At 37.0% G+C, this 15,505-nt stretch overlaps 3 protein-coding genes and 2 non-coding genes across 5 annotated transcripts; 2 read left to right on the forward strand and 3 right to left on the reverse strand.

Annotated features, from left to right (window-relative positions):
• The first annotated feature begins 673 nt into the window (after window positions 1-673).
• On the forward strand, window positions 674-748 carry Trnaa-ggc (transfer RNA alanine (anticodon GGC)). Its single transcript has one exon. It is a non-coding gene; the product is annotated as a tRNA-Ala (tRNA).
• A 273-nt stretch (window positions 749-1,021) lies between these two features.
• On the forward strand, window positions 1,022-1,096 carry Trnaa-ggc (transfer RNA alanine (anticodon GGC)). The gene has a single exon. It is a non-coding gene; the product is annotated as a tRNA-Ala (tRNA).
• Window positions 1,097-2,384: 1,288 nt separating this feature from the next.
• LOC146157463 (sulfotransferase ssu-1-like) lies at window positions 2,385-4,449 on the reverse strand. Its single transcript, XM_083388217.1, has 2 exons — window positions 3,724-4,449; window positions 2,385-3,005 (listed from the first exon to the last, which is right to left on the reverse strand). Exons 1-2 carry the CDS (start codon window positions 4,447-4,449, stop codon window positions 2,835-2,837), a joined length of 897 nt encoding a protein of 298 aa, XP_083244343.1. The 3' UTR covers window positions 2,385-2,834.
• A 2,542-nt stretch (window positions 4,450-6,991) lies between these two features.
• On the reverse strand, window positions 6,992-8,674 carry LOC146157464 (sulfotransferase 1C2-like). Its single transcript, XM_083387298.1, has 2 exons — window positions 7,922-8,674; window positions 6,992-7,531 (listed from the first exon to the last, which is right to left on the reverse strand). Exons 1-2 carry the CDS (start codon window positions 8,645-8,647, stop codon window positions 7,358-7,360), a joined length of 900 nt encoding a protein of 299 aa, XP_083243424.1. The 5' UTR covers window positions 8,648-8,674; the 3' UTR covers window positions 6,992-7,357.
• Window positions 8,675-10,655: 1,981 nt separating this feature from the next.
• LOC146157465 (sulfotransferase 1C2-like) lies at window positions 10,656-12,696 on the reverse strand. The gene is made up of 2 exons (XM_083388218.1): window positions 11,971-12,696; window positions 10,656-11,413 (listed from the first exon to the last, which is right to left on the reverse strand). Exons 1-2 carry the CDS (start codon window positions 12,694-12,696, stop codon window positions 11,240-11,242), a joined length of 900 nt encoding a protein of 299 aa, XP_083244344.1. The 3' UTR covers window positions 10,656-11,239.
• Window positions 12,697-15,505: the final 2,809 nt, after the last annotated feature.

Here is a 15,505-nt window from a genome sequence, read left to right on the forward strand (position 1 = left end):
CACTTAAGTGACTGTTTTTAATGACTTGACTTAACTCGACTGAAGTATTTCGGACAAATGAATGGGGTTGAATTGAAGTGTTTTATTTAAATATTTTTTTTTAAATTGAGTTATTTACTCAAACTTTTGCACATAAAACAATTTGCTATATGTTGCTTTTCCTATTTTTTAGTTCAGTTATTGCTCATAATCGTACGAGTTTAAAAATTATAATAGTTTAAAATTCTGTTTATGACAAGGACTTGACTTGAGGTTGCCTAGCTCAAATTATGACTTGACCGGGATTTGACTTGGACTTAAATTATTTTACAAATGACTTGACTTGGACTTAAATTATTTTACAAATGACTTGACTTGGACTTAAATTATTTTACAAATGACTTGACTTGGACTTAAATTATTTTACAAATGACTCGATTGAGACTTAACATTTCAAGATGACTTGTTTACAACACTGCACAAACATTGTTTACAAAACAACAAAAACAATAAAAGTAATCGTTGGTCATAAAGCAACTTCCGAGGGGCTAGATCACAGATGTTATTAAACACATGTTTGTGTGTGTCTTTCATTGATTGATACGGACTGATGATCCCCCAGTGTGAAGTTGCTTGTACTAACAAAATGTGCAAGTATTGGCGCATGGTTGTTTCTCGACTCGCTCCTCTCTGAGCCTGCATAGCTCAGTTGGTAGAGCGACGGTCCCGGCTTGACCGGAGGTCGTGAGTTCGAACCTCACTGCAGGCCAGTTGTTTTTCTGGCTTGCTCTGCTTGCATCATAGATCGACAGATTCGGCGAGTCTGCGATGGCTTTTCGGTGTACTATTGATACGGAAGCCGTAATCGTTGGTCATAAAGCAACTTCCGAGGGGCTAGATCACAGATGTTATTAAACACATATGTTTGTGTGTGTCTTTCATTGATTGATACGGACTGATGATCCCCCAGTGTGAAGTTGCTTGTACTAACAAAATGTGCAAGTATTGGCGCATGGTTGTTTCTCGACTCGCTCCTCTCTGAGCCTGCATAGCTCAGTTGGTAGAGCGACGGTCCCGGCTTGACCGGAGGTCGTGAGTTCGAACCTCACTGCAGGCCAGTTGTTTTTCTGGCTTGCTCTGCTTGCATCATAGATCGACAGATTCGGCGAGTCTGCGATGGCTTTTCGGTGTACACACAAAAAAAACTTCGAGAGCCACATACCGAAGTAAATATAACCATTATAATCACTTTAACGCGTATATTGAGCGAACTGGAGCGCATAGCCTATATGCAGCTGAAATCCATTCTAATATATATATTTTTATTTTTTAAGACTTTCAAGTTAAAGTGTGCGTAGCTTGTTACCAGGGAGTCGAACCGTAACCGAACCGAAACTTTATGAACCGGTTTTGGTCCAAATTTTCCCGAACCGTAACCGAACCTGAACCATTTTATGTGAAATTCTGAGGAGCCGAACCGGAACTGAACCCTATATTTTAAATAAACCTGAACCTTAACCGAACCCAAACCTGTCAATAAAAGCGGTTCACTCCAGCATGACGTCACAACCTCTATTTTACAGAGTTAATCTATGCCATGTTCGAAATTTTAGGGAAAAAATGAATACTGATTAAACAAAACTTAAGTTTTTTTATTTTCCAGATATTTCAATAACGAGCTGCTTGTTTACGTCACGTAACTCTACATTTGTTGACCCACATTTTAATCTCATATTGCATCCGAACCGGAACGTTATAAACCGCTTTAGAAAACAAATTTAGGCGAACCGGAGCTGAACCGGAACTTTTAAAATGCTCGGAACCGAAACCGGAACTGAATCGGATTCCGAAAAAAATCTTGAACCCGAACCTGAACCGGAAAAGTCCAACGGTTCGACTTCCTGCTTGTTACGCACATAAAAGAGATTTCGATTGCTCGCATACTTAGTCTGATTCAATTTAACATAAACGCCTCCACCTTTTTATCGCAATATTGCAGACGTGCTGTATGTATGAGCTGTATTCGGTACCGTAACCAAAAACACAGTTAATTAGGCTAGTTTCTTCGATTGAAATATAAATCTAGCTGTTTGACAACATGCAGGTTAAAATATCTGAGCACTTTTTTGAGTTTCGATTAAATGGAGTAAGTTAGTGTGGGCTCGAGTTTAGTTAGTTGAACTTAATAGTTTTTCAATAGAAGCTGGGCGTTCTAATTGACCTTTTTTAACTTTAAAACTCAGGTTGCGTGACTAACTCTAGAGCCAACCACAGTAGTCTAAGGTGGTAAGAATTGTATTAATTGATGAAAGAACGATCAGTTTTAATTGATAGAACAGCGGAGTAATCATGAAGCATGGCACTTGCAAAGCATCTCAGTGCAGTTTACAGAAGGCTTTGTGTAAACCCAGTTAAGATACTCTGGTAAGCCCGTAACTACCTCTTTCCAAAAGGAACCGACTCGATGTCCATCGTCCAAGCCCGACCACTTATGAAGCCAATACAAAATGCTGAATAACATGTAACACTGTAGGGTGAGATTACCATTGCTTCGACAACAAAATGCAAAAGATAGATAAATCTTGCACACAACGCGACATTGCAAAAATAACACACACGCATATTCGTAAGCGCGAAAGCAATTTGAATAGCTGATATTATAACTCTACAACAGAATGAAAAACATTAGCATGAATGGGGAGAAACTTATTGCATTTACATATAAATAAAATGGGCAGAAAATATAGTTTAGGAGCCCCCATTTGGCAATAGCTTTGTCCATGGTAACAAACGAAATTTGATGAGCCACTAAATCGCCATAAAGCGTTGGAAATAATCCCAATTACGATCGTTTGTTAAAACACACCCTCGTGATTGTCCCACAATCCGGACAATCCATGTTCCTTTCCCTTCTCTCGAATTAGATCATCCATAATCTTTGCTTGTTCCGGACTCAAGTGATTTTTCCAATCACCCACTTCTCCTTTGCGTATGAAAGGCATGTTGTCATACCGTGGTGAATAGTGCTGCGCGTGGAATTGCATATTAAGGAATTTACTGAGAACGTTAATATATATAGCTTAACCAAAAGTTGAGTATGACAAAATGATATTCGCAATTAATGTTAAAACAAATAGGTGAAGAACTTCAGTGATAACAACGAAATGGGAATAATAGCAAACGTTAAAAAATCGGAATAAAACAAAAATGTAACTCAACTAAATATCGGAGTAAGTTGAATCTGGGAATTCGACCCAAACCTGTCAGACTAATGACTAAACCGCTATAATAAAATCAAATAGCCTTTAATCTCACCGCAAACAAAACCCCACTAATGTGCCACCCGAATGCCTATATGTGACAGTGACAAGGAGTTGCCCGAACATTATCCCTGAACAGGTGTTAGCGGCGACCAATAGCCCTATACCCTATCACTACGATTGGAGATGCTAGGCTATTTAGGTTATTCAGGATGTATTCCGATGGCTTTAGCACTTTCTCATACTTTGGAATTAATTCTTTTAGGACATCACGTTATGACGTAACTTTATGACGTCATTCTTGCAGTTTTCTTTTACTCAACAAAAACCATCCCATGCCCGTAACAATAAACTGCAAACACTAGTATCAAAGCGTCGACTCACGTTGAGTACATTCCTAGTTTAATATAAGCGGCGGTAACTCATAGATAATGAAATTATATATTAAAAACTCGGCAACCCATCAAAAGTAAACCTTGCTTACATATTTTGTGGACTCTTGTTTCATCGCTTTAAAGTTGCTCTTTTGAAGAATCTGCTTCAAAAGAGCCTCGTCGTTTGCCAAAAGCTTGTTTACATATTCAGCTCCCAAGAACTCAGCAATTTTTAGTGTTTCACCTCTTGTGTCTTGCTTTAGATCTTCGTACAATATGAACTTGACATTTGGTTGGTCGCGAAGTTTATACCAATCGCTCACGTGGTCAAAGTAATTGCCCAATTCGACCTGACCGTCGATATACATTTGAAACAAAAGATCCAAATCCAGGTTGGGACAATAATAGTGTTCACAAAATCCTTTAACGTGGTAGTAATAAGACACAAACGCATCTTTAGGGTTTCTGGTTATGTACAAATACTTGGCCTTGGCGTGTTGAGGCAACCATGCTTGTTTCAAATGGCACTTTATGATACTCAATCCATCACCAGCAGTAAGTTTAGCTGTCTTTGTTGCACCATCAAATTCAAGCATTGGCACATAATCACGCAGTTTGCCAGGAATATCAGCACCTTCGTGAATGATAAGCCAGACAATGTTCTGCAGCCAAGTTGTGCCACATTTCGTGTAGGAACAAATGAAAACGTCGTTTTCTTTAGCCTCGTATTGAAGAGCCGAGTTCAAATCTTCTTGCGAGTAATCACTGGGGTAAAAGCAGACCTCTCCGGTTACAGGATGGTGGAGAGGTGAAAATTTCGGCGTTGTATCACCCATTGATGTTAGTGATTGATTAAACAAACCAACAAGATTGATGCTGCAGTAACGGAACAACGGTTGAATTATTATTATCATTATAAAAGTAAGTATAACCATTTTGATTGGAATTATATTTATTTGAGCAGGGCTTCTTAAACATTTTGGGCTGCGCACCTAAGTACATCACTAACTCCCCTAAGCATTTCACACCTAATCTATTTTCTAACCCCACCAATTACCCTCCACTAGCCCCAATAAGGGCCCAACATTCTGGTGCCAAATCAGCGACGCCCAAAAAGCGCCGTTCAAACCAGGGCGGCCAAACTTCGACACCAAAACGGCCGATGCCAGACCCATGGCCCCCGATCGTCCCACACCATCTTCCTACAGATTCAGAAATTGTTGTTTCGGCCATTTAGGCGTTATTCCGATGAATTTCGGACTTATTTCGGCGGGTTTATGTCTTATTCAAACGATTTAGATCTTATTCTGTCTCGGGTATTACTGCGTATTTACCTATATTGTGTCGTTGGTCTTAGTACTATGGTATTATAAATTGTTCTGCTTTAGTTATTGTTGCTTTTTAGGCGCAAGATGAAGATGCTTTGCATGGCGCCTTTGATCTGAATAGATTTCATTTAAACGAAAAAAAAATAATAAAAACGGCTAGAATTTACATAGTAAAAGTTAACAAAAATCATAGTTTGGGGAATAAATAGCCTATTGCGACTAGTGAGCTGAGATGTTATCCCATACGTGGATTGGTCTATCACTCAACTAATATACACTTTTAGTCGCTTTAACTATTTATGGCCTACACAAGACTAAACGATGGAATATGTTGTATTTGCCCATCATCACATCAATTATTTTAAATTATGCAATACACAAGCGTACTTATCAAATAATAGTCTTAAACCTCAAAAACGTTCTTACAACATAGCCTATAACAATGTTTTTTTTGTCTACAAACTATAAGACTTCATTTTTTTCCTTCTATCCGCTCTAACAGCCTGATGCTTCGCCTTGCCTTCTAATAACCTTCGCCAATATTTTTGAAATATTAAGTCACTAAAACTTGCACTAAGAGATGCTTATCTTAATAAAGCAAATTGCGCAATTCACGCTCTTCTTAAGTCCTATATTGCGGAAAAGTATGTCTTTATAAACCTAAACTGTTTTTAGAGAAACTGTCGCAAAAGGTTTTTGAATTTCACAGAATCACAGTCTCTTAATTTAACACAAAAAAATAGTTTTATTTAATTCATTTAACTTATTTGTACATTACAAGCGATTTCTGCAAGCTCCAAAAATAAATATCGCATTTTTTCTGCATAAAGTATTCACTTACAAAATCACAGTGTGGGCTAAATTAACAGCTGATACAGGGTATGGTCGTAAGTTTTGCTTATTTTGTTGCTTTCACGGACTGCATAAAACGTGACGTCACTTCCTGCTTTAAGCGTCATTACAATGGTACCCAATCACAGACTTTTCATACTTTAAACTGCACAAGTGAATTTCAATTGAAAGTTGTCAGCACAAACAATTGGGTGTTTGACATCCATTACACAGGCAACCTCCAAAAATGTAAAATGAAAAAAGCGTTATATTACACCAAATTACTACATATGTTCCAAATCAAGTGGTTTTAACCAGAGGATCAACCAAAAAGACACGGACCATAGGCTTACCCCTTCACCCAGTCACAAAGTTGTATTTTTTGCCTATTTCAGCTATAAGGTAATGCAAGTATGTCTTGGCCCATTTTGATAAATATGCTTAGCCAAAAGGTGTCGTGTGTTTAATCGCACCTTCTAAAATGAAAGTTTTAGCAATTTAAACGATATAAAGGCAGTGTTTGCGCTGCTCAGGAGCGTTTCCGTGGTGTTAAAAAAATGACGGCGATGCTTTAAATAAAAGCTATAAATAACGGGCATTTTCAAACTACACTTTTTGACACTTTATAAAAATCAAATTGTCGCTGCTTTTTATGATTTTTCTCCACTTTTTATTGATGTGGCCAAGGCCGTGATTTATTTAAAATGCCATGTCTGCCAATTTTGTACAATTTAAGCCTTTCGTTCACGTTTTGTGCGAATCAATATCATCCTTGGTTCTTGTAATTTGGCTTTCGCATGGTAAGTAATACCACTCCATACCAAAACTTTGTGGTGTTCTTATACTGCTCTATGACGTCACGTATAGACATAACTTTTCGAGTGTATGTTTTGACGTGATTTTTGTGACCTTGCACATTGATACAACTTTGTGAAGTTATCTCTAAACAAATTTTCATTGCCGTAAAAACCCTGGATTCGTCAACGCTTTTAACTGCGCCAATAGCTAAGTATGTATTTCGTCCCCTGTTATTAACTGTCCCAAATTCCGTAAACCAGTCATGATGTCGAGTATTATTTTGTACAGTTTTTTGGTGCTACAACATAAGATACCTATAATATAAGAGTTGAAACAATAAAAAATATTTTTTTAGCTTACGTTAAACATTCTAGCAATCGAAATAGCGACTTGTATCGAATAGAATTAAGGCTAAACCCGATGTCAAGTAGTAGTATCTGTACTTGTCCGATACTTTGCTATTGGAAAACAAGCCAAGATATGCGATACAACGCAGAAATATTTGCTGTGAAATTTTAATTTGTTTAAAAAAGTAGGCTGACAACAACTTGAGGTAACTAAACATTCCAAAACCAAAAAAAATGTTTAATTTCTAAAATTGGTCAGTCATTTAACAATATAATTTTGTTGCATTTAATTGCAAAGTTATTTGTCGTTGATGTTGCAATGATTTACAAACAAAAACAATTATTTTGCGTGGTACATCATTTCATTCAAGAATTTAGCCCAAATTCTACAAATAGGCGTCTATTTAAATAATGCTAATGCGAGTTCCATCTACGTGTGTTTATTGAAACACGCCCTCGTGTTTGTCCCACAATCCGGACCACCCTGGTTTCTTTCCTTTCTCTCGAATTAGATCATCCATAATCTTTGCTTGTTCCAGGCTCAAGTGATTTTTCCAATCACCCACTTCTCCTTTGCGTATGAAAGGCATGTTGTCATCCCGGGGTGAATTATGCTGCGCGTGGAATTGCATATTTAGGAATTTACTGAGAACGTTAATATAGCTTAACGAAAAGTTGGGTATGGCAAAATGGAATTCGCAATTAATATCAAGATAAATAGGTAGAAAAACTCAAGTGATAACGACGGAATTGGAATAATTCGTAAAAATATTTCGTAAATCGTGTTTTAAACAACGTTTGGCACGGGTTCGCTGGGGAATAACAAATGTTTTTAAGAATAATTATTTTCTGACGTCATATTATCACGTAACCTTGTGACGTTATCTTGTTACCTCATCCTGTTTAATATAAACGGCAGTAACTCTTGGACATTTAGAGAGGCTATTAAAGGCTCTCAAAATTGGTTATGTGACAGCAACCCACCAAAAGTAAACCTTGCTTACATATTTTGTGGACTCTTGTTTCATCGCTTTAAAGTTGCTCTTTTGAAGAATCTGCTTCAAAACAGCCTCGTCGTTTGCCAAAAGCTTGTTTGCATATTCAGCTCCCAAGAACTCGGCAATCTTCAATATTTCACCTCTTGTGTCATGCTTTAGATCTTCGTACAATATGAACTTGAAATTTGGTTGGCCGCGAAGTTTATACCAGTCGCTCACGTGATCAAAGTAACTTCCCATACCGACCTGGCCATTAATGTACAATTGAAACAGTTGGTCGAAGTCTACGTTGGGACAATGAAAAAGCTCAATAAATCCCTTAACGTGGTAGCAATAGGACACAAATGCATCTTTAGGGTTTCTGGTAATGTATAAATACTTGGCCTTGGCGTGTTGAGGCATCCACGATTGCTTAAAGTGAGTTTTTATAACACCTAATCCATCACCAGCGGTAAGTTTAGCTGTCTTTGTTGCACCATCAAATTCAAGCATTGGCACATAATCAGGCAGTTTACCAGGAATATCAGCACCTTCGTGAATGATAAGCCAGACAATGTTCTGCAGCCAAGTTGTGCCACATTTCGCGTAGGAACAAATGAAAACGTCGTTTTCTTTAGCCTCGTATTGAAGAGCCGAGTTTAAATCTTCTTGTGAGTAATCACTGGGATAAAAGCAGACCTCTCCGGTTACAGGATGGTAAAGAGGTGAAAATTTCGGCGTTGTATCACCCATTGATGTTGGTGATTGATTAAACAAACCAACAAGATTGATGCTGCAGTAACGGAACAACGGTTGAATTATTATTATCATTATAAAAAGTAAGTATAACCATTATGATTGGAATTATATTTATTTGAGCAGGGCTTCTTAAACATTTTGGGCTGCGCACCTAAGTACTTCACTAACTCCCCTAAGCATTTCACACCTAATCTATTTTCTAACCCCACCAATTACCCTCCACTAACCCCAATAAGGGCCCAACATTCAGGTGCCAAATCAGCGACGCCCAAAAAGCGCCGTTCAAACCAGGGCGGCCAAACTTCGACACCAAAACGGCCGATGCCAGACCCATGGCCCCCGATCGTCCCACACCATCTTCCTACAGATTCAGAAATTGTTGTTTCGGCCATTTAGGCGTTATTCCGACGAATTTCGGACTTATTTCGGCGGGTTTATGTCTTATTCAAACGATTTAGATCTTATTCTGTCTCAGGTATTACTGCGTATTTACCTATATTGTGTCGTTGGTCTTAGTACTATGGTATTATAAATTGTTCTGCTTTAGGTATTGTTGCTTTTTAGGCGCAAGATGAAGATGCTTTGCATGGCGCCTTTGATCTGAATAGATTTCATTTAAACGATAAAAAAATAATAAAAACATCTAGAATTTACATAGTACAAGTTAACAAAAATCATAGTTTGGGGAATAAATAGCCTATTGCGACTAGTGAGCTGAAATGTTATCCCATACGTGGATTGGTCTATCACTCAACTAATATACACTTTTAGTCGCTTTAACTATTTATGGCCTACACATGACTAAACGATGGACTATGTTGCATTTGCCCATCATTACATCAATTATTTTAAATTATGCAATACACAAGCGTACTTATCAAATAATAGTCTTAAACTACAAAATAGTTCTTACAACGTAAGAACGTTACAACAGAGCTGTTGTCTTTTGGCCTGTTTTTGAGTTTTGTTGGTGCTACAACAATTAATGTAGCTACAATTCAGGTAGTTACTTTACAAATACTCAACTCCTCATGTAGTCTTACTGTTCAAATGAGAAGAGATAATTTAACAGCTTTTATAAAAACATTGAAAATAACAAAATCCCAAAATATAGAATCGAAATTTCTAAAGTTTAATTCAATATTAATTAAATCATCATCATTTGAAAATGTAACGTAACACCAAAGCTAGTAATTTAGCCTATAACAATGTTTTTTTTTGTCTACAAACTATAAGACTTCATTTTTTGTCCTTCTATCCGCTCTAACAGCCTGATGCTTCGCCTTGCCTTCTAATAACCTTCGCCAATATTTTTGAAATATTAAGTCATTAAAACTTGCACTAAGAGATACTTATCTTAATAAAGCAAATTGCGCAATTCACGCTCTTCTTCCTATATTGCGGAAAAGAATGTCTTTATAAACCTAAACGGTTTTTAGAGAAACTGTCGCAAGAGGTTTTTGAATTTTACAGAATCACAGTCTCTTAATTTAACACAAAAAAATAGTTTTATTTAATTCATTAAACTTATTTGTACATTACAAGCGATTTCTGTAAGCTCCAAAATAAATATCGCAGTTTTTCTGCATAAAGTATTCGTAAACAAATTACATTGTGGGCTAAATTAACAGCTGATACAGGGTATGGTCGTGACTTTTGCTTATTTTGTTGCTTTCACGGACTGCATAAAACGTGACGTCGCTTCCTGCTTTAAGCGTCATTACAATGGTACCCAATCACAGACTTTTCAAGCTTTAAACTGCACAAGTTAATTTCAATTGAAAGTTGTCAGCACAAACAAACAGTTAGGTGTTTGACATCCATTACACAGGCAACCTCTAAAAATGTAAAATGAAAAAAGCGTTATATTACTCCAAATTACTACATATGTTCCAAATCAAGTGGTTTTAACCAGAGGATCAACCAAAAAGACACGGACCATAGGCTTAACCCTTCACCCAGTCACAAAAATGTATTTTTTGCCTATTTCAACTAAGGTAATGCAAGTATGTCTTGACCCATTTTGATAAATATGCTTAGCCAAAAGGTGCCGTGTGTTTAATCGCACCTTCTAAAATGAAAGTTTTAGCAATTTAAACGATATAAAGGCAGTGTTTGCGCTTCTCAGAAGCGTTTCCGTGGTTTTCAAAAAAATGACGGCGATGCTTGAAATAAAAGCTATAAATAACGGGCATTTTCAACTACACTTTTTGCCACTTTATAAAAATCAAATTGTCGCTGCTTTTTGTGATTTTTCTCCACTGTTAATTGATGTGGCCAAGGCCGTGATTTATTTAAAATGCCATGTCTCCCATATTTGTTCAATTTAAGCCTTTTGTTCACGTTTTGTGCGAATCAATATCATCCTTGGTTCTTGTAATTTGGCTTTCGCATTGTAAGTAATACCACTCCATACCAAAACTTTGTGGTGTTCTTATACTGCTCTATGACGTCACGTATAGACATAAAAAAAAATCTGTTTAATTTCTAAAATTGGTCAGTCATTTAACAACAAGAATTTAGCCCAAATTTCTGCAAATGGGCGTCTATTTAAATAATGCTAATGCGAGTTCCATCTACGTGTGTTTATTGAAACACACCCTCGTGATTGTCCCACAATCCGGACCACCCTGGTTCCTTTCCTTTCTCTCGAATTAGATCATCCATGATCTTTGCTTGTTCCAGGCTCAAGTGATTTTTCCAATCACCCACTTCTCCTTTGCGTATAAATGGCATGTTGTCATCCCGGGGTGAATAGTGCTGCAAATGCAAACTAACATGTACGCATTTCTTTTACCCTAACAAAAATTTAAGAAATGCAAGAAAATATTTTAAGTCCTACCTAATTAACAGTTGTTATAAATGATATGCTTGAACCTACATGTTTCAACAAAAATATCTGTCAAAATTTATTACGGCCCGCCGAGACCTTTCCGAGTTTAAGTCCAGCCGGCGACTAGAAAAGGGTTTACGATAACTGAACTCGATGAAAAACCGGCGTCGAGTATTTACCAGTTTAATTCTAACCCGGCGTTAGCGAGGTTAAACAGAGAGTTTTACCAGTTTAATGGAAACGGTAGATCAATTACAAATGACTTAAGGGCGATAAAGAAAACATGTATAGCCTACATTGCACTGGTCGTCCTTTGACTGTTTGCCGCATTGTGTCTGAAGTTGGTCACCTAATGCTTCACAATAATTAGATTAACATGTTGCAAAGATACGTCATGCGTGTAAGCGGCATTCAATCGACTGGCGTGATTCAAAATTGTCGCGGTTTTCATCAAAACCTGATTAAAAGTAAATAACTTACTTACGTATTTAGTTGACTCTGTTTTCATCGTTTTAAAGTTGCTCTTTTGAACAATCTTCTTTAATAAAGCCTCATGGTTTTCCAAAAGCTGATTTGCATACTCAGCTCCCAAGAACTCAGCAATTTTTAGTATTTCACCTCTTGCGTCTTGCTTTAGATCTTCGTACAATATGAACTTGAAATTTGGTTGGTCGCGAAGTTTATACCAATCGCTCACGTGGTCAAAGTAATTGCCCAATTCGACCTGACCGTCGATATACATTTGAAACAAAAGATCGAAATCAAGGTTAGGGCAATAATAGTGTTCACAAAATCCTTTAACGTGGTAGTAATAAGACACAAATGCATCTTTAGGGTTTCTGGTTATGTACAAATACTTGGCCTTGGCGTGTTGAGGCAACCATGTTTGTTTCAAATGGCACTTTATGATACTCAATCCATCACCAGCAGTAAGTTTAGCTGTCTTCTCGGCACCATCGAATTCAAGCATTGGCACATAATCACGCAGTTTGCCAGGAATATCAGCACCTTCGTGAATGATAAGCCAGACAATGTTCTGCAGCCAAGTTGTGCCACATTTCGCGTAGGAACAAATAAAAACGTCGTTTTCTTTAGCCTCGTATTCAAGAGCCGAGTTCAAATCTTCTAGCGAGTAATCACTGGGGTAAAGGCAGTTCTCTCCATTTACCGGATGCTGTAGGCGGGAAAACGTCGGTTTTGTGCCATCCATTGCTTAATGTTGAAGCAAGTTACCAACGCTGTTAAAATAAGGTATATTTTATCAAGGTATTTGGTGTGTAACAAATATGCTGCACGACAGGTGCTGTGTAAATTAGACTTTCGCAAAAACGCTTAACTCCGGATAACGTCTACAACTAAGTCTAGCTGATAGCCGTCAATATTATGTTAGCTTTCTATGTAAAGCACTGCGTAGTTTTCTTGTTCAATTAATCCCAGTGTCACCGGTAAGGCTAATCGAAGTTAAACCACCGATTACGATTAAAGTCGATCTTATTTTTTACAGTGCTGTGGTGTAAAACAACACTAGTCCGACTCCGGCCTGGAAAATAAAGTCGAGTCTCTCTTCAAATCCAGCCTAACTAACCGACTCAGTCAAGTCATGAGTCCGGTCTCGAATACTAAGTACTTAATTTCATCTATCCACGTAACCAAAATAGAGTTGTCGAAATATAGCAATCAACTCATAGTAATGTCATATATAGCTCACCGTTCCACAATTATGTGTGTGGAAAATTATTTACCACATTTATGATAAACTGTATGCGGCGGTCACACCGCGCAAAGTGTACTTAGGAAATCCGTTAGTCTTAGTGCTGTTGTAGGTTACTTCACATTTCGATAAGAGGGAGGTAGTTTTTACAAGAAGCCCAAATTGATCCGTACGTTAGTTTTGACAGACAGCGACATATTTAATGAAGAGATATATTTACTGCAGTGAAAAAAAAAAAAAAAAAAAAACCTAAACAACGATATATTTTTGGCGAATAGAATTTTTGTATTGTGTACCTAATATAAGTGGAAAAAAGTGCGGAAAAGTTTCTGTAAGCGATTTGTATTATTTTATTAAGGGGTCTGCAACCTACAGACCGCCGACCGCCAATGTTATTCATCCGACCCGCCGCCTATTTGACAACTATAGGCACGAGGCAATTTTTCATACTTTAGGCTATTTTACGTATATTTTTCCTCATTTTTTCGCTCTCCGCGAGAATTTAATATACATCAACGAAAGTTTAGGTTTTAATATTTTTTAAAGCCCAAAGGCGCCGTCGTGCTTGCTCTGGAACTATCAATATTAGAAGTTTACCAACTGAGTAATAAAGGGTGTCCATAAAGTCGCTTTACAATTTACAAAATTATTAAAAAGTGAAATGATGAGATATCGCAATGAGGTTTGTTTTATGTTAATCAGTATTTCATAAAATTTTTATTGACACATTAAATACACTCCTAAACATTTAATCAACATTTAATTAAAAATAATTAAAAATATCATTACTTTATTTAATACACTTCTAAATGGGCACCATTAGTTGCACGAAGCACATCTAAACGGTTAATTTAGAAATTTTGTCTGAAACAATAAATTTTAGTGTCAATAAAAACTTTATGAAATACTGATTAACATAAAACAAACCTCATTGCGATATATCATCACTTCATTTTTTAATTATAACTGTAAAGAGACTTTATGGATACCCTGTATATCTGAATGCTTTTTATTGCGCTTCACACAAACGAATTTTAAATGTGAACATAACATCGAGAGTTTGAAAGCCCTAACCAAAATACATAACAAACTAAAATAGATGAAAGATTAAAGCTATCGCATTTTCCTCAATGAGTTACATCTTTTCTTTGTGATCTTGGATCAAACTGTGCTCACTCTTATTTTTTAAATCTAAATAAACAAGGCTAGGGCGACCTAAAGTAGTTTTATTATATTGTGATCACCGATGACTGCACATTTTAAACCAAATAAGCAGAATAAGTGACGGCAAAGTCGTTAGTTAATAATTAATTTAGTCCCTTTCCAACAGAAATGTTTCAACAGGACGGTGTGGGATTTCTGACACATTAGCAAGTTGTGCATTACTATTTTGAGATACTTACTCAGAGGTGATTTTAAATGATGAGCATCACTAATGGGTCAACAGCAGGGGTGGGCAAAATTTTTCTAGTCGCGGGCCAAATGAACCTCAGAACCGTCTCGGCGGGCTGAATAAATTTTAACTGACCATGTGCAAATCCAGGGTAGATACTCGCTAGACGTAAATTCAGAGTAGACGTAAAGTAGTTTTATTACTTCTTTTATTGTGACCACTGATGACGCCGTGTGATTGCACATTTTAAACCAAATAAACAAAACAAGTGACGCCAAAGTTATTGGTTAATAATTAATTCAATGTCTTTCCAACACACAAAGAACGAGGGGGAACGAATTGGTTATCTGCGTACCGTGTTTCAACGAGACATTTCCGGTCTGTTACTTTCTCGGCGATGCGAAACCTACACTAGTGCAGTGCTTCGCAACCTTTTTGGGCTTGCAGCACCCTACAGAAATTATAAATAGTTCGCGGCACCCCTGCTCGTACTTTTTGCTGAGTGGTTAACTGCAACGGTGCAATAAACGATTGAAACAGCACATTAACTGTGCAACAAGGTTGGAAAAAACCTTTTTAATTTTTGGCACTTTTATCCTATGCAAAAAATTGTATCGAGAAGCTTACCAATAGAGCAAACTTCGGAATCCTAAAGAATTTGAAATATCTCTCGCCACCCTAAAGTGCCGCGTCACTCTGGTTGAGAACCGATGCAGGAATGATAAGCATTGTTAATAGGTCTACTACGTAGAAAAAACGAAAATTTGTTTGTAACACCGGCAATGTTTACCATTTCAAGTCAACAAAAATTTATAAATTGTTTTTAGGAGTAGCACAACTTTAAACGGTAGTTAGACTTTGAAAACATTCTATCGTATTTTTCTATTTTTAACAAGCAATTATTTTCAGATATAA

The sequence above is a fragment of the Ascidiella aspersa genome, chromosome 4, assembly GCF_963924565.1.
Source record: "Ascidiella aspersa chromosome 4, kaAscAspe10.2, whole genome shotgun sequence".
NCBI lineage: Eukaryota > Metazoa > Chordata > Ascidiacea > Phlebobranchia > Ascidiidae > Ascidiella > Ascidiella aspersa.